Source organism: Heptranchias perlo, chromosome 24 (assembly GCF_035084215.1).
Source record: "Heptranchias perlo isolate sHepPer1 chromosome 24, sHepPer1.hap1, whole genome shotgun sequence".
Classification (NCBI taxonomy): Eukaryota; Metazoa; Chordata; class Chondrichthyes; order Hexanchiformes; family Hexanchidae; genus Heptranchias; species Heptranchias perlo.
The window spans coordinates 44,411,024-44,433,158 of record NC_090348.1 but is presented as its reverse complement, the minus strand read 5'-3'; the positions used below and the strand labels follow the sequence as shown (position 1 = coordinate 44,433,158).

The following is a 22,135-nucleotide window of genomic DNA, read 5'->3' as shown; positions in this document are numbered from 1 at the left end:
AGATGCTATATATAGTGTCAGTCGTGGCTCAGTGGGCGGCACTCTCGCCTCTGAGTTGAAAGGTCATGGGTTCAAGTCCCACTCCAGAGACTTGAGCCCATAATCTAGGCTGACTCTCCCAGTGCAGTACCGAGGGAGTGCTGCACTGTCGGAGGTGCCGTCTTTTGAATGAGGCATTAAACCGAGGCCCCCGCCTACCCCCTCCGGTGGATGTAAAAGGTCCCACGGCCACTATTTCGAAGTAAGAGCACGAGAATTCTCCCCGGTGTCCTGGGGCCAATATTTATTCCTCAATCAACATCGCTAAAAAACAGATTATCTGATCATTTATCTCATTGCTGTTTGTGGGATCTTGCTGTGCGCAAATTGCTGCTGTGTTTCCTACAGTACAACAGTGGCTACACTTCAAAAATACTTCATTGGCTGTAAATCGCTTTGGGAGGTCATGAAAGGCGCTATATAAATGCAAGTGTGTATGTTTGTGAATATATGCTGACCCCAGCCAGGGCAGCAGAGAGGGGGAACAATTGACCACAAAGTCCTCCAGGATAAGAAAGGGAAAAAGCGCCCAGATACAGTGACCCTTAGTTTGGTTTGTGACCCCCCCCCCCAACCCCCTCCCCCTCCCCCTCCCACAGTGGAATAACCTGCTGCCATTCGCTTGTCTAGTTCACCCCGTGAAGAATGGCCTCTTGGCTCCTTGAACGTCTTTGACCCCGTGACCCTACCTGGTGGATCAGCCTTTGAGTTAAATCAGGAAGCAGTGATCAGGTGAGGCCAAGTTTGGATTTGAGCAGCCTGGGGTTTGTGTTGTGGGAGCGGGGGGAGAGAAGAAGACGGGAGAATGGGGGAGACGGTCGTTTTAAAAAAAAAACTTTTTGAACATCTTGCAGACTTCGCTCCAATGTACCCTTTATAATTTACCCTGGTTCGTGACAGTGTTGCAGTAAAATCCAGTGGTGTTACAAACAGTTGTGTGGAGGACTTTAGCCCAAGGGTCTAACTAATTGCTGCTCGATCACAAAGGGAACAAAGGACAGCAAGTCCACTCTCCAGAGGCCACTTGCTCATGTGTGTGCAGTTAGATTAAAAGCTTTTGAGGTACGGTGCTGTTATAGGTCAGATCACCAACATCACACCACAGCAATTCTGTATCAGAAGTGAAAGATTATGCAGAAAATAACAGCTGCCTGGGAGTGTCCTGTAGGTCGTGGTTTAAGCAGCGAGGGCCAAAACTGCAGCTTAACCCTTAGACTGCTGGCAGAAACTTCTCTTCCCTCGGCTGACCGCGCTGGTCAGCTTTCAGCTCATGCTCTGTGTCGCTGACAATTAATCAGAGTAAAGTGACGCTTCTTGCTGCAATCGCCCAGCCAGTGGGCGTCGGCCAGCTATTCAACCACTGAAGGTGGCGTCACGGCCAAGCCTAATCGTGATCGCTATATAACCATCACTATCTATCACCATAATATACACTGATGCTGCCTCACTAATAATATATAGCATCACTATATAACATACACTCTTACTGTGTCATTGTGTGCAGTTTTGGTCTCCCTATCTAAGGAAGGATAGACTTGCATTAACGGCGGTGCAACGAAGGTTCACTAGATTGGTTCCTGGGAGGAGAGGGCTGTCCTGTGAGGAGAGATTGAGTAGAATGGGCCTATACTCTCTGGAGTTTAGAAGAATGAGAGGCGATTTCATTGAAACATATGAGATTCTAAGAGGGCTTGACAGGGTAGACGCTGAGAGGATATTTCCCCTGGCTGGAGAGTCTAGGACTAGAGGGCACAGTCTCAGGATAAGGGGTCGGCCATCCAAGACTGAGCTGAGGAGGAATTTCTTCACTGAGTGTTGTGAATCTTTGGAAATCTCTACCCCGGGGGCTGCGGATGCTCAGTCGTTGAAGGCTGAGATTGACAGGTTTTTGGACACTAAGGAATCACAGGATATGGGGATCGGGTGGGAAAGTGGAGTTGAGGTCGAAGATCAGCCATGATCTAATTGAATGGCGGAGTAGGCTCGAGGGGCCGAATGGCCTACTCCAGCTCCTATTTCTTATGTTCTTATTATGTATAATTTATATTACTGTATAATATATACTGTCACTGTATCATTGTATAATATGTACAATCACTGTAATATATACTATTACTGTATCTATTACTTAACAATGGGCAATTATACAGTCAGAGTAACGGTATATATAAATATGGTATATAATATACATTCACCGAATAACAGCATATATTATAGATATGGTGTATATATTATACAGTCACAGTAACAGTATATATTATACAGTATATTCACAGTGACAGAGTAACCGTATATAGTATGTATTATACTCTCTGTCCCTCAGGACGGAACTTCACAACGACCTTGCTCCCGAGTCGTTCCGCTCACTTCAGCCACAGCCGATGCCCCCTCTCCTCATCAGTCCTGCGCTACATTATTTCAGTTTATTCCTCACCCTCGTTCTTTCCTCTCCTCGATTTTAGCGGTTATCCTGAATAAGATAGAAATGAAAATACATTGCAGTTTGAAAATAGAAAAATCTCACCTAACTTATCAGCAGGTTGACTCACCGCGTGGTCCTCACTGGAAGCAGTTGGCGGGGTTTAGATGAAGCGGTGCCCGTGTTAGGGCACGAAGTTGCATTGACATTGTGCCTCGTCACATCTCTCAGAGCTTCACTTACTGTGGACCTTGGCGTTCAGACACTGTTGTTATTTATGTGAACTCAGCAGTCAACTTGTTGACAGCAAAGGTCCGGCAAACAATAAAATGGATGATTTATTGGTTAGTGTGTTGGTCAGGAATGGAATTTCGACCATGAGTCGAGGAGCATTCCATTCTCTTCTTCAAATAGTGCAGTGGAACCCTTAACACCCACCAGAGGCACCAGAGCAAAGAAAGAAAGAATGTCTTGCATTTGTATATCGCCTTTCACGACCTCAGGACGACCCAAAGCGCTTTATAGCCAATGGAGTACTTTCGAAGTGTGGTCACTGTTGAATTGTAGGAAACGCGGCAGCCAATTTGCGCACAGCAAGATCCCACAAACAGTAATGTGATAATGACCAGATAATCTTTTTTAGTGATGTTGGTTGAGGGATAAATATTGGCCCCAGGCCACCGGGGAGAACTCCCCTGCTCTTCGCCGACGGGGTCCCGGTTTAATGTCTCATCCGAAAGATGGCACCTCCGACAGTGCAGCACTGAAGTGTCAGCCTGGATTATGTGGCTCAAGTCTCTGGCGTGGGAGAAGGGGCCTGGGTTTTAGTAGTTCGGTGGGGTCCACTAACACAGCTTTTAGAGATGTGGAAACCGATTGTAAACAGAGATCTCGTGAAGCAGAGAAAATGTAATAAATGTGGTATGATATTCTGGTGATTTAATCAGTTTTATAAATAACTTTACAAAGTGACATTTGTTGGAACGTCTGTTTGAGGAAAATAATTAACCTGCCTTATGACTTGATATCACGCAGCTCAAAATTCCACGAACCAATCAGCTCACTCGCTGGCAGCTTTTAATGGATAAGGACGATCTTAAGTTTGAAATGCCACATCAAAAGATGATTAAAAATGGATATTGTGTTTTTTTTGTTTGGGGGGAGGGCGGGAAGCATTCATCCAGAAATAGTGTTTGCCCCTTTAAGAGTTCAGAGGCCAACAGGAGCTACTCGGGTCACATGGCTTCCCCTGCCCTCAGATAGGCCCCATTGTGCAAGGATAGTTCGACACTTTTTCTCCTGTTAATCAACAGGAATCTCTTCTATTAGCACATAAGGGGAGGAAGGGAGGGAGGAAAGAATCTTTATTGTGATCAACACTAATGTACGAAATGTTTGTGTGATATTGAGGACTTTTTTTTCTTGCATGATTAAAATCAGCATGTAGGCGTCTGTCCAGTTTGTGACTACATCAGCTCGTTTGTGTCTGGTCGGCCCAGCCTTTGCTCGATTTCTTTCACAATTTGGCTGGTGCCAGTGTCCTATTTCAAGATAAATACATAATTGAGGAGCAGATAACTCAAGCAGCTGATGTCTGGGAGAGTGTATGATGTGGAGATGCCGGTGATGGACTGGGGTTGACAATTGTAAACAATTTTACAACACCAAGTTATAGTCCAACAAATTTATTTTAAATTTCACAAGCTTTCGGAGGCTTCCTCCTTCCTCAGGTGAATGTTGTGGAAATTAAATCTTCGAATCCTACGCATTTATAAATCACAGAACAATGCCTGGTGATTACTGCCCGTTGCCAAGGCAATCACAGTGAGCAGACAGAGAGGTGTCACCTACAAGGCCACCGAATATACAAACCCCCCCAAAAAAAGAGAGAGATAGGCAGAGACATAGAGACATCCGGAAGGAAGACAACAAATGACCCGTTATATTAAAAACAGATAACATTTGTTCGCTGGTGGGGTTACGTGTAGCGTGACATGAACCCAAGATCCCGGTTGAGGCCGTCCTCATGGGTGCGGAACTTGGCTATCAATTTCTGCTCGACGATTTTGCGTTGTCGTGTGTCTTGAAGGCCGCCTTGGAGTACGCTTACCCGAAGGTCGGTGGCTGAATGTCCTTGACTGCTGAAGTGTTCCCCGACTGGGAGGGAACCCTCCTGTCTGGCGATTGTTGCGCGGTGTCCGTTTATCCGTTGTCGCAGCGTCTGCATGGTCTCGCCAATGTATCATGCTCTGGGGCATCCTTTCCTGCAACGTATGAGGTAGACAACGTTGGCCGAATCACAAGCGTATGAACCGTGCACCTGGTGGGTAGGAGAGTGTAGACAAGGATTGGGCACTTTCATGGTGAGCTGCAAGAATCCCACAGAAAAGAGCTTTGTATCTCGGTGGGTGGGTGGAGAAAAAGATCAGACTGTTGGCGCTCGGTTTCCCCATGGAGCCTGGCAATGCCTTTAGGGTTGCCAACTCTGCGGAATGTATTCCTGGAGGTTTCATCACATGACTCCCCGCCTCCAACCACAGTCCCACCATTGGTCGCCCAACAGACCCATCCTCGCAGAGCCCACGGCCAAACGGAGAGCAAACAATCTCTTCGTTACCCAATTGGATGATTCTTGACTGTCAGTCAAACAGTCTTTTTTTTCCCATCTCCATTATTTTTATAACTAATAAACAGAAGCGTTCAAAGAAAATGAGAAAAACACAATTTATTTTTAATGCCCCTAGATCTTTCTCCCGGGTTTTGCTCCCAGCATTGTCCAGGAGAATAATTTTCAATTCCTGGAGACTCCAGGCCAATCCTGGAGGGTTGGCAACCCAAAATGCCCTGAGTGTTTAGAAGGCATTTGCCCATGTTGGCAGCCTTTTCTTTAACTGAAGGACTATCGCACCTCCCTGGAGATGGAGGACTGGATCAACTGAGCTGGCTCAAGATATATGGCAGGCCCAGTTTAACTGGGAGACTGGGGTTTTCCGCACAGATACAAGAGAGGACCCACAATTAGAGGACTGCTTCAGCCCAAAGACTCGGTCTCCATGCTGGGGGTCGGATTCTCTGTGGAGATAACTAGAGTCAATGACTTCTTTCTCCTCAAATTTACCTCCCACATTTCCACTGCTAAAGCCGCTTCTCGCAAATCCTATTTTGTAGAATCTTACAGCGCAGAAAGAGGCCATTCGGCCCATCGTGTCCATGCCGGCTCTTTGGTACAGCTATCCAATTAGTCCCACTCCCCTGCTCTTTCCCCATAGCCCTGAAAATTTACTCTCCTTTAAAGTATTTATCCAATTCCCTTTGGAAAGTTACTATTGAATCTGCTTCCACCGCCCTTTCAGGCAGTGCATTCCAGATCATCACAACTCGCTGCGTAAAAAAATTCTCCTCATCTCTCCTCTGGTTCTTTTGCCGATCACCTGAAATCTGTGTCCTCTGGTTACCGACCCTCCTGCCACTGGAAACAGTTTCTCCTTATTCACTCTATCAAACCCCTTCATGTTCTTAAACACCTCGATCAAATCTCCTTTCATGTTAAACTCTTTCCCCCAACAATTTTTTTTTAAAACATAAATTGTTTTGATTTTATCAGCTCTTTCTCTGCACAGTGGAGTTCTGCCATCATTTGAACAGACTGGGTCTCAACAAGCTACACAACACTCCCACAAAGTCTGTCCCACACCTGCATACCGCTCCCATATCCCACCCTCATGCCTCAGTCGCAGCCTAAATTACAAGCTCCCGGAGGAGAGGGAGAACGTGGCCCTACTAATTGTTTTAACAGGAGTTATGCCTTCATTCCCCCCACCCCAATCTAAATCCTGGGATTGCCTCTGATGTTCTCTCTATGCCTGCCCCCCACCCCCAGCTCTTTATAGATGGTTTTACCTCCAACAATCCCGACTTCTGTGCAGATATTTTCCACAAGGAATAATTACTGAACCAATTAAACATCTCAGGACCATTACAAACGACTGATGGCCATTACAAACAGCTAAAGACCATTACAAACAATTGACGGCCATTACAAACAGCGCAGGGTCATTACAAACAACTGAGGGCCATTACAAACAACTCAGGACCATTACAAACTGTTCAGGTCCATTAAAAACAACTGAGGGCCATTACAAAGAGCTGGGGTCCATTACAAACAGCTGAGGACTGTTACAAAAGGTTCAGGGCCATTACAAACAACTCAATGCCATTACTGACAGCTTAAGGACATTATAAACAATTCAAGTCCATTACAAAAAGCACAAGGCCATTACAACCAATGTAGGACCATTATGAACAGCTCAGGGCCATTACAAACAGCTAAAGGGCATTACAACCAACTCAGCAGCATTACAAACAGCTCAAGACCTTTACAAACAACTCAGGCATTATAAACAGCATGGCCATTGCAAACAGCTCAAGGCCATTACAGACAGCTTAAGGGCATTGTGGAAAGTCCATGAGCCAAGTCTGGTGTTGGGAATGTACCTGTCCACGTGGGGCCCCTTTCTGGATGCCTCCAAAATATAAGCTGCCTCCTCCCTAAATATCCAATTGAAAAAGGAGGGGGAGGCAGAACAGAACATTACTACAAAAGCCCCCATTAGTACCATTGCTAAGCCTGGACTAAGCCAACATCTCAACCCGCCATGATCACCAAACATTGTTGGCAGGACTCCTGTTCCTTATGTTCTATCTGTACCACAGGCATATTTCCAAATAAACTGCCTTCACCAGAAAGCGCACTCCACACCTACTGGACCCTGGACATAAGAATATAAGAAATAGGAGCAGGAGTAGGCCATACGACCCCTCGAGCCTGCTCCGCCATTCAATAAGATCATGGCCGATCTTCGACCTCAACTCCATTTTCCTGCCCGATCCCCATATCCCTTGATTTCCCCGAGAGTCCAAAATTCTATCGATCTCAGTCTTGAATATACTCAACAACTGAGCATCCACAGCCCTCTGGGGTAGAGAATTCCAAAGTTTCACAACCCTCTGAGTGAAGAAATACCTCTCATCTCAATCTTAAATGGCCGACCCCTTATCCTGAGACTATCCCCTTAGTTCCAGACACTCCAGCCAAGGGACACAACCTCTCAGCATTACCCTGTCAAGCCCCCTCAGAATCTTATATGTTTCAATGAGATCACTTCTCATTCTTCTAGACGCCTGAGAGTATAGGCCCATTCAACTCAATCTCTCCTCATAGGACAACCCTCTCATCCCAGGAATCAATCTAGTGAACCTTCGTTGCACCGCCTCTAAGGCAAGTATATCCTTCCTTAGATAAGGAGACAAAAACTGTACACAGTACTCAAGGTGAGGTCTCACCAAAGCCCTGTACAATTGTAGCAAGACTTCCTTACTCTTGTACTCCAACCCCCTTGCAATAAAAGGAATAAGCCATTTGCCTTCCTAATTACTTACTGTACCTGCATGCTAACTTTCTGTGTTTCTTGTATGAGGACGCCCAGATCTCTATGAACACCAACATTTAATAGTTTCTACCATTTAAAAAATATTCTGCTTTTCTATTCTTCCTACCAAAGTGAATAACCTCACATTTCCCCACATTATACTCCATCTGCCACCTTCTTGCCCACTCACTTAACCCTTTGCAGACTCTTTGTGTCCTCTTCACAGCTTACTTTCCCACCTAGCTTTGTATCGTCAGCAAACTTGGATACATTACACTCCGTCCCTTCATCTAAGTCATTAATATAGATTGTAAATAGCTGAGGCCCAAGCACTGATCCTTGTGGCACCCCACTAGTTACAGCCTGCCAACCTGAAAATGTCCCGTTTATCCCTACTCTCTGTTTTCTGTCCGTTGACCAATCCTCTATCCATGCTAATATATTACCCCCAACCCCATGAGCCCTTATTGATATAATAGAAATATTTTAAATTATGAAAGGATGGGACGGGGTAGATAGAAGCAAACCGTTTCCAGTAGTTGAGGGGTTGAGAATGAGGGGCCATAGATACAAGATTAAATGTAAGAGATTTAGAACAGAGGGCTGGAGAAACTTCTTCACACAAGAGTTGTGAATTCACTTCCAGAGTTCGTGGTTGAGGCAGAAACTGTCAACATTCAAGATTAGATGGGATAGGTGGAGGAAAAGGGGCTGAAGGGATATGGGAACAGCGGTGGGTAAATATGTTTTAGGATTATTTGCTCACATGGAGGGTAAACACCGACACGGACTAGTTGAGACGAATGGCCTGTTTTCATGTTGTAACTTCTATGTATTTCTATTTCTCGGTAAATAAAGGGCTGCAGGAAAGGCAATAAACTAAGAGATGGAAACCAAAGGAATGCAATAAATGGCAGCCTGATTTTTTTAAATGCAGGAGCTGACTTAGAGGTGAGCTGCAGATAGTGGATGGAAATGGAACCGAAGGCAGCATTAGTGCCATTAGAAGGGTTCGTAAAGAGTCAGAGACTGGATTGCGCATCGCTCCTGTCACAAGGATTTCCATGGCTGTGGAGATGTTTATCATAAGCTGGATAGCTAGAACCTTAACACGAACGTTCGCCATGGGAACCAGTGGAAGTCGGAGCTGGTGTTTTGAGTCTCCAAAGAGTTGAGGCTGAGGAGAAAAAGATGTTCAAAGTATCACCTCCGAATCGACGCAGGCAGTGTCGCTACATTGGTTGGTCCCACACTGGCTGCTAAACCATCAGCTTGACAATCTACTGAATTAAAACAAATTGGGTCTTGGAAACCAATGATATGGTTCGTGGTAACTTCATCTAACAGTATCAGTGATGCCAGTCATCCCATAATAAGCAGCAGGAAAGTAGGTGAGAGTGGGATGGGTAAAAGGTCCAATTCAACCCATTAGAACATTAATGTCTTGATTGAGTGCACAGAACCTGCTTCCACCCTTCTCACAGGGCCAAATTCCATCCCAGGTCTACAACTCAGATCTTCCCATTTCTCAACTTGCTGCACTATTATCTCCATCTTCTAATAGTCACGCAATAGGCTCATCTGGAATGGACTGTTAATCCGCCTGCCCTTGTAGGCATTCTGGATTAATCCTGGACAGCAGATGTTTCCGGGCAGATGTTTCCAATACAAACACATTATGATCTGAGGAACTTCATTTTTTTAAGAATCCAGTTTAAAAACTTTACACTTTGTGACTCTTCCCTTCAGCTTTTGTGCACACTTGAGTACATAATTCAGGCTGACACTTCAATGCCAGTACTGAGGGAGTGCTGCATTGTCAGAGGTACCGTCTTTCAGATTAAACCGAGGCCCCGTCTGCCCTCTCAGGTGGACGTAAAAGATCCCATGGCCACTATTTCAAAGAAGAGCAGGGGAGTTCTCCCCGGTTTCCTGGCCAATATTTATCTTTCAACTATCATCAGTAAAACAGAGTTTATGTTATTTATCTCATTGCTGTTTCTTGGACCTTGCTGTGCCCAAATTGGCTGCCGCATTTTCCTGCATTACAACAGTGACTACACTTTAGAAGTACTTCATCTTAAAGATGGGAAGCTTTGACGGTGCAGCATTCTGTCAGCACTGCACTGAAGAGTCAGCCTAGGTTAGGCGCTCAAGTCTCTGGAGTGGGGCTTGAACCCATGACCTTCTGACTCAGGGGCAAGAGTGCTACCACTGAGCGAAGACTGACAATTAATCATAGGATCTTACAGCACAGAAAGAGGCTCTTCGGTCCATCGTGCCTGTGCTGGCTCTTTGAAAGAGCTATCCAATTAGTCCCACTCCCCTGTTCTTTCCCCATAGCCCTGCATGTTTTTCCTTTTCATGTATTTATCCAATTCCATTTTGAAGTTACTACTGAATCTGCTGCCACCGCCCTTTCAGACAATGCATTCCAGATCATTACAACTCTCTGCGTTAAAAAAAATCCTCATCTCGCCTTTGGTTCTTTTGCCAATTATCTTAAATCTGTGTCCTCTGGTTATCAACCCTTCTACCAGTGGAAGGAGTTTCTCCTTATCTACTCTATCAAAACCTTCAGAATTTTGAACACCTCAATTAAATCTCCCTTTAACCTTCTCTGCTCTAAGAAGAATAATCCCAGCCTCTCTAGACTCCCCACATAATGCAAGTCCCTCATCCCTGGTACCGTTCTAGTAAATCTCCTCTGCACCCTCTCTAAGGCCTTGACATTCTTCATGCCCAGAATTGGACACAATATTCCAGCTGGGACCTAATCAGTGTTTTATAAAGGCTTAGCATAACTTCCTTGCTTTTGTACTCTATGCCTCTATTTATAAAGCCAAGGCTTTTTGAACAGCCTTGGGTCGAAGACAATGACTTCAGTCTTCCCATTGTTCAACTGGAGGAAATAACGACTCATCAAAGACTGGATGTCAGACAATATCATTGCCCAATTGACAATTATAATTGTAATTAATCGAATTTAGTTGCATTCATTCCATACTTTGATGTTGAGTTGTTTGTTAATTTTCTTTTGCAGTATTTATAAAGACTACATTTACTCACCTTGTCAGCATCCACCTCCAGCTCCTGCCCACGGGACCCCTGTCACTCATCCTGCGTAACTAGGGGCTACATTCTGGCTCCAGGTGACACCACAAAGGAGGCAGAAGCCATGTCACAAAGTGGCCAAGGAGCATGTCGCAGAGCAGCAGGAACCATGTCATGAAGACAGGCAGAGTTCCTCCCTCCCAACCTTAATAATGCGAGATCCCCCCTACTCAACAAGTCCCCCCCCCCCGACCTCCACTCAAAGTGCCCAAGTCCACCTGTCGCTTAATGCACCCAAAAGTCTCCCTGTCCTTACATCGAGCGGCCTGTGATTCCCTTCTGCTTTCGCAGCGAGAGGCAGCTTAAGAGTAGGGTAGTGCCAGTGGTGCCTGAAATGGGAAAACATCCTACTGCTCCTAAGCCAACATCCCTCACCTCAAGGAACACAAGGAAATTAATTGGAGTGAACGACCTGATAAAACATTAACCCCTTTTCCCTTTGCAGATATTGGAGGACTTGCTGTGTAGTTCCAGCAATTCTTGTTTGTATTGGGGCCTCTAGTCTTTCACTGAGAGCCTTATCGTATTGTACTGACTTAACTGGGGATCAGATTCACAGATCTAAGGCAGGTTCTCATTCCCCTGTATTTTAATAAAACTGTTCCTCCCCACCCCCCCTCACCCCACCCCACCCACCTTCCACGTACCCAAGAAAATGTCAAAACTGAGATCGATAGACTTTTGATGGGCAAGAGTATTAAAGAATATGGAATCAAGGCGGGTAAATGGAGTTGAGGTACAGATCAGCCATGATCTAACTGAATGGCGAACAGGCTCGAGGGGCAGAATGGTCTACTTCTGTTCCTATGTTCCTTTTGGACTGTTTTTACAGCCCTGAACACCAGCCCCTAGACACTCCCCCACCCCCGCTGCCCGAGCCAGTAATGACTGTAAACCAGTGCCTTCTTTAATTTTTCCCTCTTAAACCCCAGGGTTGAATATGGATTTTGTGCCCCAGTTCTGTGACTGGCCTGTGGTTTATGGTCCCCGGGATGGCACAGGAATAAGACAGCACAGTTTGAACCAGAGGCTCAATTCCACAGAAAAATATTCGGCAATGGTATCAGAGTGAGTACTGCTCAAACGCCCTTGGATACCCTTCCACTTTCTTCTGGTGGTGCAACACTTAATGGATTCATGAAAAAATTCCTTTTTGACTCGTTAGCCTGTTTATTTTAAATGGGTTAGCAACTACTAAAATAGAGACCCAGAGGGATTTTCCGTGAATGTGTCAAGTTGTGCATTGCTGGAGGGAGTGAAACCCCTAGAGGTGGAATTTCCTCTGCTATCCTACCTTGCAAGGCAAGGCCAGCATTTATTGCCCATCTCTAGCTGCCCTGAGATGATGGTGGTGGGCCTTCTTCTTGAACCGCTGCAGTGTAGCAGTTTGGTACAACTGAGTGGCTTGCTCGGCCATTACAGAGGGCAGTTTAAGAGTCAACCGCGTTGGTGTGGGACTGGAGTCACGTATAGCTCAGACCGGGTAAAAAGGGCAGGTTTCCTTCCCTAAATGGGCATTTGTGAAGCAGTTGGGTTTTTATGACAATCTGAAGCTTCATGGTCACTTTTACAGATACCAGCTTTTTATTTCCAGATGGATTCAAATTCTCAAACTGCCATGGTGGGATTTGAACTCACGGTCTCTGGATTACTAGTCCAGTAACATAAACGCTACAGTACTGTACCTGCCTGAAATTGGGCGGGATAGCAGCAGACCAGGGAGGAGGACATTGGGCAGTGAAGCCCATCATTGCCTCATTGCCAAGACCTGAATTACACAACCCCCCCCCAACCCCGACCCCGCCCAGTACTGGTGCTTGCTGCTCCTTCCTAGCCCACCGCATCTAAATACTGGTGGGGGGGTGGGGGAGTATGGACCTCGAGGTCCCATCCCATTCAAAGCTGTTCTACCTGTTGCTCAGGACCTCCGGTTGAACCGCGGAAGTAGAGCATCAAATGGAGGGAGAGAGCCTTGTAGTGGCCTCCGGTCATCCCAACTCTCCGCCATGCCTTACCTGCTGAAGTCCTTGGGCTTGCCCGGGGGCTTCAGTGGGAGATTCGCACCAGTCGTGGGGCCCTGGGGCCCCTTGAAGGTGTCTTCGGCCTTCTACTGGTGCAGCACCACCTTCATTTTCCTAGGGGCTGTTGGTGGGTTTCCAGGTACTGGCGAGAAACCTGTGGGAGGCCGCCATGAATACTTAAGAGCCCCCAACCCAGGAAACTGGGCAGAGGTCATGGCAGGGTTAGGGGGCAGGGGGAAAGTTTCACTTTGACCCTTTAGGGGCGGGAAAAGGAAAACAGAGCCCTTAGAGTCAAATTATGAGGTGGGGGGGGGGGGGCAGGACGAGGTTAGCGTGTTTGTGCTGTGGGATTGTACCCACTGGAGATAGGGTTGTAAATCGTACATAATGTTTTCACTTTGTAGCCGTACAGCTGAGAGATACGGGATGGCAGCGTCCTTGATGTGGGTGGAATTTGAACCCAAGCCAGGAGGTGAAAGGTCAGGGTGATGGAACCACATGAGCCCTGAGGCCATGAAAACCGTCCCTCTGTGAGTGCACACAGGTGGGGGAAGAACCAGAGTTGGGGGGAAACAGCTTTAAAACCACAGCTAGAAGGGCCAATGTTTATAGGTCCCATCTTTTTACATGGAATTACATAGAGTGTACAGCACAGAAACAGGCCATTCGGCCCAACGGGTCCATGCCGGTGTTTATGCTCCCCATGAGCCTACTCTCACCCTATCAGCATACCCTTCTATTCCTTTCTCCCTCATGTGTTTATCTAGCTTCCCCTTAAATGCATCGATGCTATTCGCCTCAACTACTCCTTGTGGGAGCGAGTTCCACATTCTCACCACTCTCTGGGTAAAGAAGTTTCTCCTGAATTCCCTATTGGATTTATTAGTGACTGTCTTTTAAAATAGTAACTTATTTTTTTTTCCCCAAACGGGGGCATATTTCGGCACCACATGCATGTACGTTGGAGAGGGTGCGGTGGTTTACTCCATCGGCAATTTGTAACGGGATAGGGGCCCAAGTCATTGTTGGTAATTGGGACGCAGGGAGGAGGGAGAGTAATGAGAAAGGGGAGCGTTTTTAGCTTTGAAGGAACAAGCGAGTAGGATTCAGAGGAGCACTGACCTTAGCAGCGCTGATCAAATAGAGAGACAAGAGACGTTGGACGCTAGAGGTGAGAAGGAACATCTAAAGAAAGAAAGACTTGCATTTATATAGCACCTTTCACAATCTCAGGACGTCCCAAAGCGCTTTACAGCCACTGAAGTACTTTTGAAGTGTAGTCACTTGTTGCAATGTAGGAAATGCGGCAGCCAATTTGCGCACAGCAAGATCCCACAAACAGCAACGTGATAATGACCAGATCAGCTGTTTTTAGTGATGTTGGTTGAGGGATAAATATTGGCCCAGGACACCAGGGAGAACTCCCCTGCTCTTCTTCAAATAGTGCTGTGGGATCTTTTATGTCCACCCGAGAGGATAGACAGGGCCTCGGTTTAACGTCTCACCTGAAAGACGACTCCTACCGACTGTGCAGCACTCCTTTGGTACTGCACTGGGAGAGTCGGCCTGGATTATGTGCTCCAATCTCAGGAGTTGGACTTGAACCCACAACCTTCTGACTCAGAGGTGAGAGTGCGACCCACTGAGCCACATCTATCAAGAGGCAGATTCCTGCTCACGTCTGATTTTTGGTGAATTTGCAAGAATGGCCTTCGCGTGGAGCCATGGGGTGGGGGGGGGGCAGTAGCAGGAGTGGGCCTGCACTAGACAACCCCCCCCTCGCCCCTGAACCCCTCTCCCCTCCCCTCCTCTCCCAGGACTTACTTGAGGGTCTCTTCAAACTGGGCGCGCTGCCTCTGAAAGCCGAATGGTGCCCACAGGTTACCAGAAATGTGCTGATGAGGCCCAAGGGCCAATTTCACTTGAGCCTTGGGCCTGGGGCTTCCAGTTTGCGCTCCCAGCACGCGGACCATTCTGCCCCCAAAAAATGGACCCAAACGAATTTCTAGTCCAAAGTTCTGAATAAAGTGAATACAAAGCGTATAAAAACTTTCAGAGGACATTGGAGCCAACTCCGACCTCCACTCACTGAATGAATAGACTGTTCCACGTCGATCAGAGGTGGGTTTATCATACAACATTGTTAGTTAGAGGAGAGAATACTACCACTGGGCCAAGCTAACATTTATAAGCAGTGATGTAAATGTAAATTGTTCATTGACATTCCATTTAACACTACTGGAGAATGAAAGCCAAGTGACCGTCTTTGGACCAAGGAGAGGACAGTCCATGTTAAACTTTGGAAAAGTTCCTGCTGGTATTTTCTTATGTACAAATAAGAGCACAAATTTCACAACTTGTGACATCTGTGTTCACACATCCACCGACCAGTTTAGTTTCCTTCTGCCCTGATCCTGAGCCTGTGCAGAGGAACCTGCTTTCCTCGAGTTAATGTGGGGGCGGGGAACATCACGTTCTTCCTGCTGCTCCGGTGAGACTTTGGGTGGAGGGTTTCTGCCTTATAATCGGTTCACAACGTTATCTCTCTTCCCCCAGGCAGTATGCGGGGTGAGGTCAGTGAAGCAGAACTGCTTGGCCAGTCACCTCACACTGTTGCTCAACACAGATACTGCTCTTGACTCTAAATAAGTTTATAAAACAAATTGATCCGAAGCAAAATAAAGAACATAAAGTGACGTCTGCAAATCCTGCAGGGCGAAAGGAGAGGGGGTCCACTGGGATGAATATAGGAACGTGCAGAAATATATTAAAAGGGTTGTCAAAGAGGCTGAAAGATATCTGGAACAGCACAGCTGCCGACACAAAATGTAGCAGTGAGAAATTCTTCAGTGTCTATTAACATCACTGTGTCAGCCAATGAGTTGGAGGTGGGGCAGGACTTACTGCAGGACCCACAGCTAACAGTCTATTTTATAGCAAACAAAGTCTATGTACTCAGCGGGGTCTATTTAAAAAGCGCACAACAGCAAACAGTCTACAGAGTCTATTTAAAAAGAGTCTCTAAGAACTACAGCAACATCTCCTGATAAAATCAGGGTGATTGCTCCAGCAAAATGCAGTGAGTGGAGGATAGTTACATAATGTGCGTAAAATCAATCCCAGTCACTTACAGCAGTGCGGTCTCCAGGCGTGATTGATGGCGGATTTACCCAATCATCTCCATTCTGGCCGGGAATCTAGGTGTTACATGCAGATGAAATTCTTTCAGTAAGAGAGCAGTCAGAGAGAAGGTGAGAACCCCAAAAGCTGCAAACAGGGCTGAAATTGAGGATGAACATAACAACAACAAGCTGCATTTATATAGCGCCTTTAACATAATAAGATAATTAATATATTGAATGACTACTTCTCTCAACTAAATGTCAGCTTGGCACAGTTAGTAGCACTCTCACCTCTGAGTTAGAAGGATGTGGCTTCATGGTCCACACCAAGACTTGAGCACAAAATCTAAAACTTCTATTAAAGCTCCTGTTAGCCTTCTCTGTGCCACGAGAAATAGTCCTACTAGTTCAAGTCTCTCCTCTTAACTGATAGTGTATCATCCAGCTGTGTCCATGTTGGATGCTCTCGATGGCTTCAATATCCTTTCTCTAATAGTTCTCACAGCTTTCCTGAACAGAAAGAAGTTCCACTCAATGAGCGTTCAGCTGGTCTGGATAAGACAAAGAATTATACATGTGATTGCACGCTACCCTGTAGCAAGCCTTTGATTTATGGTAGTCGGTTGTACAGTACCATCATCATTTGAAAAGACAGGGGGACTGGATAGATGGTTTCTCAGGGACCTGGGATATCCTTTACAGCCCTGGCTGGGGTTGCCAACCCTCCAGGATTGTCCTTGAGTCTCCAGGAATTAAAGATCAATCTTTGGGCAAGCAATCAGGGAGAAACATCATAAGGGCATTAAGAAAAAATGTTTCTTTTAATCTTCTTTGAACACTTTAGTTTAATAGTTATAAAAATATTGGAGATGGGGTGGGGGGGGAAGAGGGGGGAAAGGCTGTTTGATTGGGCGGGGCGATTGGTTGCGGGAGGTCATGTGATGAAACCTCCTGGCACACATCCAACCAGAGTTGGCAACCCTAGCCTTGGCTCATTTGAGACAGCCTCGAATTGGAGCAGAATATTAATATAATGAGGCACATTATTGCAGTCAAACATACCTTAGGAACTTTAAAACAAAGCTTCAGATTCTTGTACAGATCAGTATAGCCCCACCAAGGCCTTAAGCACCACAGCAACCTGAGTAAATAAAATACGTAAATGGGTAGAACAAAGCAAATATTGCAGTGAGTCCTCCTACAGCAGGTTTGGGTGCCTTACACACAAATTAATGCTTCATAAGTAGTTGTTATTACTATTTAGTATTCATGTGACCCATTTTAATGTTTCATTTTAAAAGGTGCCATATTAAATGGTTTTGCAGAATTGTTAAGCGCACGCACAGTGAACTATTTCTCAGTGCCAGCTGTGGCTCAGTGAGTCGCATTCTTACTTCTGCGTTAGATAGGTCATGGATTCAAGTCCCATTCCAGAGACTTAAGCTCAAAAATCTATGATGTGGAGATGCCGGTGATGGACTGGGGTGGACAAATGTAAGGAGTCGAACAACACCAGGTTATAGTCCAACAGCTTTATTTGAAATCACAAGTTTTCGGAGCTTTGCTCCTTCGTCAGGTGAGTGACACCTGACGAAGGAGCAAAGCTGACACCTCAGATCTAGGCTGACACCTCAGTCCAAACTGAGGGACTGCTGCACTACCGGTAGGTGCGGCCTTTTGGATGAGATGTTAAACCAAGGCCCTGCCTGCCCTCTTAGTCGAACGTAAAAGATCCCATGGCCCTATTTCAAAGAAGAGCAGAGGAGTGTCCTGCCTGATATTTATCCCTCAACTATCATCACTAAAACAGATTATCTGGTCATTATCACATTGCTGCTTGCGGGATCTTGCTGTGTGCAAATTGGCTGCTGCATTTCCTACATTACAACAGTGACTGTAATTCATTGGCTGTAAAGTGCTTTGGGATGTCCTGAGGTTATGAAAGATGCTATATAAAATGCAAAACATTAATTGCATATGTTATCAATATTGTTTTATGTGGGAGTGTTGTGAGAACTTTCTCCCACTCCTCACGATTTCCCTGGTATCAACAACCAGGGGTGCTATGAGGATATCCAAACGACTCGTCCAAAGTTGCTGTGATGCTGTTGCATTTACTGCTGCAAACTGCCTGTACATTTAGTTATGTCATTGCAACACTTTCTTTGCAAAAACAAAAGAAGTTTGCCAATTTTTCATGAAGACAATGGCCCTTTAAGTAATAATACTCTGGTTGCAACCTACATTTCCTCACCACATCCCTTTAATGTCCCCAACTGTGTTGCCAAATGCCTGACATCTCCTCAAGTCTTTTTAAGCTGCCTCATGTGTACAAAAACTACAGCTCCCATCACGCATTTCGGTTTGAACGCATGCGCACTGTCGCCATATTCCGTTGGGGGAACCCATACTTCCATGACGTAATCGTCAGGACTTGCCAGCCTTTGGCAAGGAGAGAAAAAGAAAACAGAACACCCACAACATTATGAAACAATAACTAGTCTTTCGAAATGACTTTTCGAAAGAAACATAAAAATTAACTCAGCAGAGCCGCAATTGAAGTGTTCGAGCTTTTAATTTTAAAAAAAAAGACTACAAGTCCCAGAACACTTTGCGATAAAGGCGGGAGGATGACGCCTCAACGCGCTGACGTGAGTCGCCGACGGCGACAAACGGCAACGTCAACGTCACGGGCGAGGGTTGAAGAGAAGGTTCAGGACCAGAGACGAGTCAGAGCGAGAAGGGGAGCCGGAGTGAGAGGGAGGGAGTGTGTGTGTGAGGAGGAGGAGGCGGGGGGGGAGAGTGGAAAGAGGAGAGTGGCGGCGGTGGTCGTCGTCGTCGTCGAGAGAGACCGCAGGGAGAACCGTGAGGAGGAGGGGAAGAAAAAAAAACAAAACAAGAGCAAAGTGAGCCCCACGGACAGGCGGCGAATTTTTACCTCAAGAGTCTGAAGAGGACAAAGTGGCGTCGCCCGAGTGAAGAGCGAAGAGAGAGAGAGAGGGGGGGGGGAAGAATCCCCTCAGACATACACACACACAACCCCCCCCCACCACCACCACCACCACCCCGAATATAAATCATTTTATTTTATTTTATCCCTCGAAAGGGACTTGGTCTCTCGATTTCCACCTGAGTTCTGTTTCTGTTGTGTTACCGGGGAGGGTGGTGGTGGGGGGTGGCGGCGGGCGGGGGGGGGGGGAGGTGGAGGAGGAGTTGGAGGAAGACAGGCCCGAAGAGAAGGAATTAAAGCCAGCCGCCCGTCCGCCTGCCGCATCCGCCGCCTCGACAACAGCAGCAGCAGCAGCACCAACATGTCCTCCCCGAGCCCCGGGAAAAGGCGAATGGACACCGATGTGGTCAAACTGTATCCTTCAGACCAGCGACCCCCCCCCCCCTTCCCTCCCCTCGGAGAGGCTTCAGCAGCCAGCGTTTTCCCTCTCTCTCTCTCTCTCTTCCCCCTCTTTGTCTCGCCTGTTAATTATCGTGTCAAATGCGCCGTTTGTTTGTGTTAAAGGAGAGGATTTATTTCATTTTATTATTTTACATATTGCACCGCGGGCTCAGCCCATCAGTGGGTATTTTTTTTAATATATATATATATAATGTATGTCTCTAACCGTGTGTAAACTGACACTGGTTATGGTTTGAGATTTTTTTTGTTTTGTTTGTCAGGTTCTCAAGATGTGCAAGGGTTTAATATCAAAAAATTATATGACAACATCTAGATGGTAACAGATTTTGAGTTATTTTTAAGGAGTTGAAGTTTTATTCCTCTCTATGGGCAGTGTTGAGTTTTTTTTAATTTTTTTTGTTGGGAGTTGTGTGTGAGGAATTTTTATTTAAATCTGGCGTTTACAAATCCGAATTTGTTATGAGATTATGATTTCGTGGTCGTTAAGGGGTTTTCTTTTAATTTCAAATTGTTCGGATGCTTGTTAGGCCTTATCTTTTTAAAAAAAAAATCTAGCCCTGTTGTTTTTGTGTGTGTCTATGTTTGAAAGCGAGATTTAACGTTTCAACAAACCATTTATGATTAAAAGGCAGCGTCACATCTCATCAAACCTTGTTTGTATGTTTTTAGCTGCAAAAGAGGTTGGGGATTGTCTGACGTGGTGCAATCCAGGGTATTTTTGGCCTGGTAATCTGTCTAGGTTATCTTTTTTTTGGGGGGGGGGGTGAAGAGAAAGAGAAAAACTGAAGGCATTTGAGTGTCGATGTCAACTCTTTTAATTGGGTGACATTTTAATGCTCCATTTGTGCCACCCTAGCAGATAGAATTAGTATTTTTTTCTTGCTGTTGAATGTTTAAGATGCTGCATTAAGATATTTCTGTTTTTATTTTTGTTCTTGTGAATAATTTGACATTGTTTTTTTGGTTTCCTGTGCATGTTTTGGAGTGCTGGCTTGTAAGGGTCACTTTTGTTGCTTGTTTAAAATGTATTGGGAGTGGAATTATTGAGGATAATTTTTCCTTAGAAAAGACTGTTTGTGCAGCGAATACATTATACATTTGGTATGTTGTCACCCCTCACCCATTTTGGGTTTGCTTTTTTTTTGGTGCTACCTGCTAGAACTCGTTGGACAGCAACTGTTGGTCCTAATGCGAGCTGCAGAGAGCGATTGGCTGCACTGTTACCAGCCGGAATTGGGTTGGAGGAGGAGCTTACTTAACACACAAACACACACACAAAAAAGCCAGCTGACACCACAAAAGAAAGACTGTACTTAGACGTCTAGTTCTCTAGTTGGGGAGGGGGAGGGATGACACAACTGACAGCAGATTACTAATCAACAACAGTCCAGCTTCCCCTTATGGGATTTGCTACCACCTCTCCCCAGAAAAATGCCATAATGTTTTCTTTAAAAAAAAATTGAAATGATGTAATGTTTTGAACAAGTTTTAAAGCTGCCATTGCAAAGGCTACTTGGTGTATGTTCAGAAGGTCATTAGTGGAGGTTGATTCGATCATCTCGAATTACTTGTTCTGAGCTGTCATTGTGTTTTTCGTAATAAATTTTCTGTTTAAAGGGTCAGTACTGCATATAATTGAAGAAAAATGATGAAAATGTAAGCATCTGCTGGTTATGTTTTAAATCTTGTCATTTCCCTTTCAAAAAAAATTAGTTTGTGGGAGCATTTTCTTTGATATTTGCCCCCTTCCCTCTCATGTTTTGATACTTTGATTTTTTTTTAATGCATCTGCCTGGCTTGCCATTGTAATCCAGCAGACAGGCTCCCAGGCTATTCCAGGCCTCTGCTAATGTCCCCTGTCAGCAGCTGCCAGGAGGTGCTAGAGGTTTTGTTTTTTTTCCCTCCCTGCCTCTGTCTTCGCTCTGTGGCACCAAACACTGGGGTTAATGCTCAGTATCACCGACCCGCTTTGTTTTGTCTTGTCTCTCTAGCTCACCTCATTCCCTCTATATTTCTGCAGCCATGTTTGGAAGGCAGCTAGGTCTGCCATTTCACTTTTTCCAACATTGGTGGCAGGTTTGTACAGAGGTGACTGAACGATACAAAGGTCAACATTGACTTGCTTTGTGTCGAAATCATGACTAGGGTCTTGTGCTGGAGTTGGATACATGGTCCTTGTTTTGTAATTGGGATATAGGCCTTTAAAGTAAGGTATACTAATGCACCTCCCGTTGCCCTGTGTGGTGCTGAGCACTAGAAGGTCCTAAGTTTTGATCCTTGTTCCGTGCTACATTAGCTGATCTGTGACTGGTGTTTTGGAGGATTGACACAGTTGGCTCTGGAGATGAAACCGGACAAGAATTTTGTTTGATTGCTGTTTCTGCTGAAATGACCATGTGTATGGTGGGTGAGCACAGGGTCAGGCTCAGCTGTGATGTCCCTCACTGACTTCGGTGAGCTGAATGGTTTTACAGGCCTCTTCCAGCACCTGTGGGACTATGCTCTGTCACTCATCCCTCCTTGTTATGAGGGAGGGAAGGTGGGGTGAGAATTGGAAAAATAAATTAGAATTGGTATGT

The 22,135-nt window shown here is 45.7% G+C and overlaps 1 protein-coding gene and 1 long non-coding RNA gene across 2 annotated transcripts in view; one reads left to right on the top strand and one right to left on the bottom strand.

The window, feature by feature from the left end:
- Positions 1–4,139: 4,139 nt before the first annotated feature.
- On the bottom strand, positions 4,140–20,224 carry LOC137341740 (uncharacterized). Its single transcript, XR_010967111.1, has 5 exons — positions 20,169–20,224; positions 17,207–17,285; positions 16,436–16,695; positions 16,154–16,219; positions 4,140–4,722 (listed from the first exon to the last, which is right to left on the bottom strand). It is a non-coding gene; the product is annotated as an uncharacterized lncRNA (long non-coding RNA).
- The window catches only part of ube2h (ubiquitin-conjugating enzyme E2H (UBC8 homolog, yeast)), a 110,398-nt gene continuing 107,190 nt past the window's right edge, over positions 18,928–22,135 (top strand). The window contains exon 1 of the mRNA XM_068005195.1: positions 18,928–19,508. Within this exon, the coding sequence (XP_067861296.1) occupies positions 19,456–19,508 (53 nt within the window). The 5' untranslated portion in view covers positions 18,928–19,455. The remainder of the gene's footprint in view (positions 19,509–22,135) is intronic.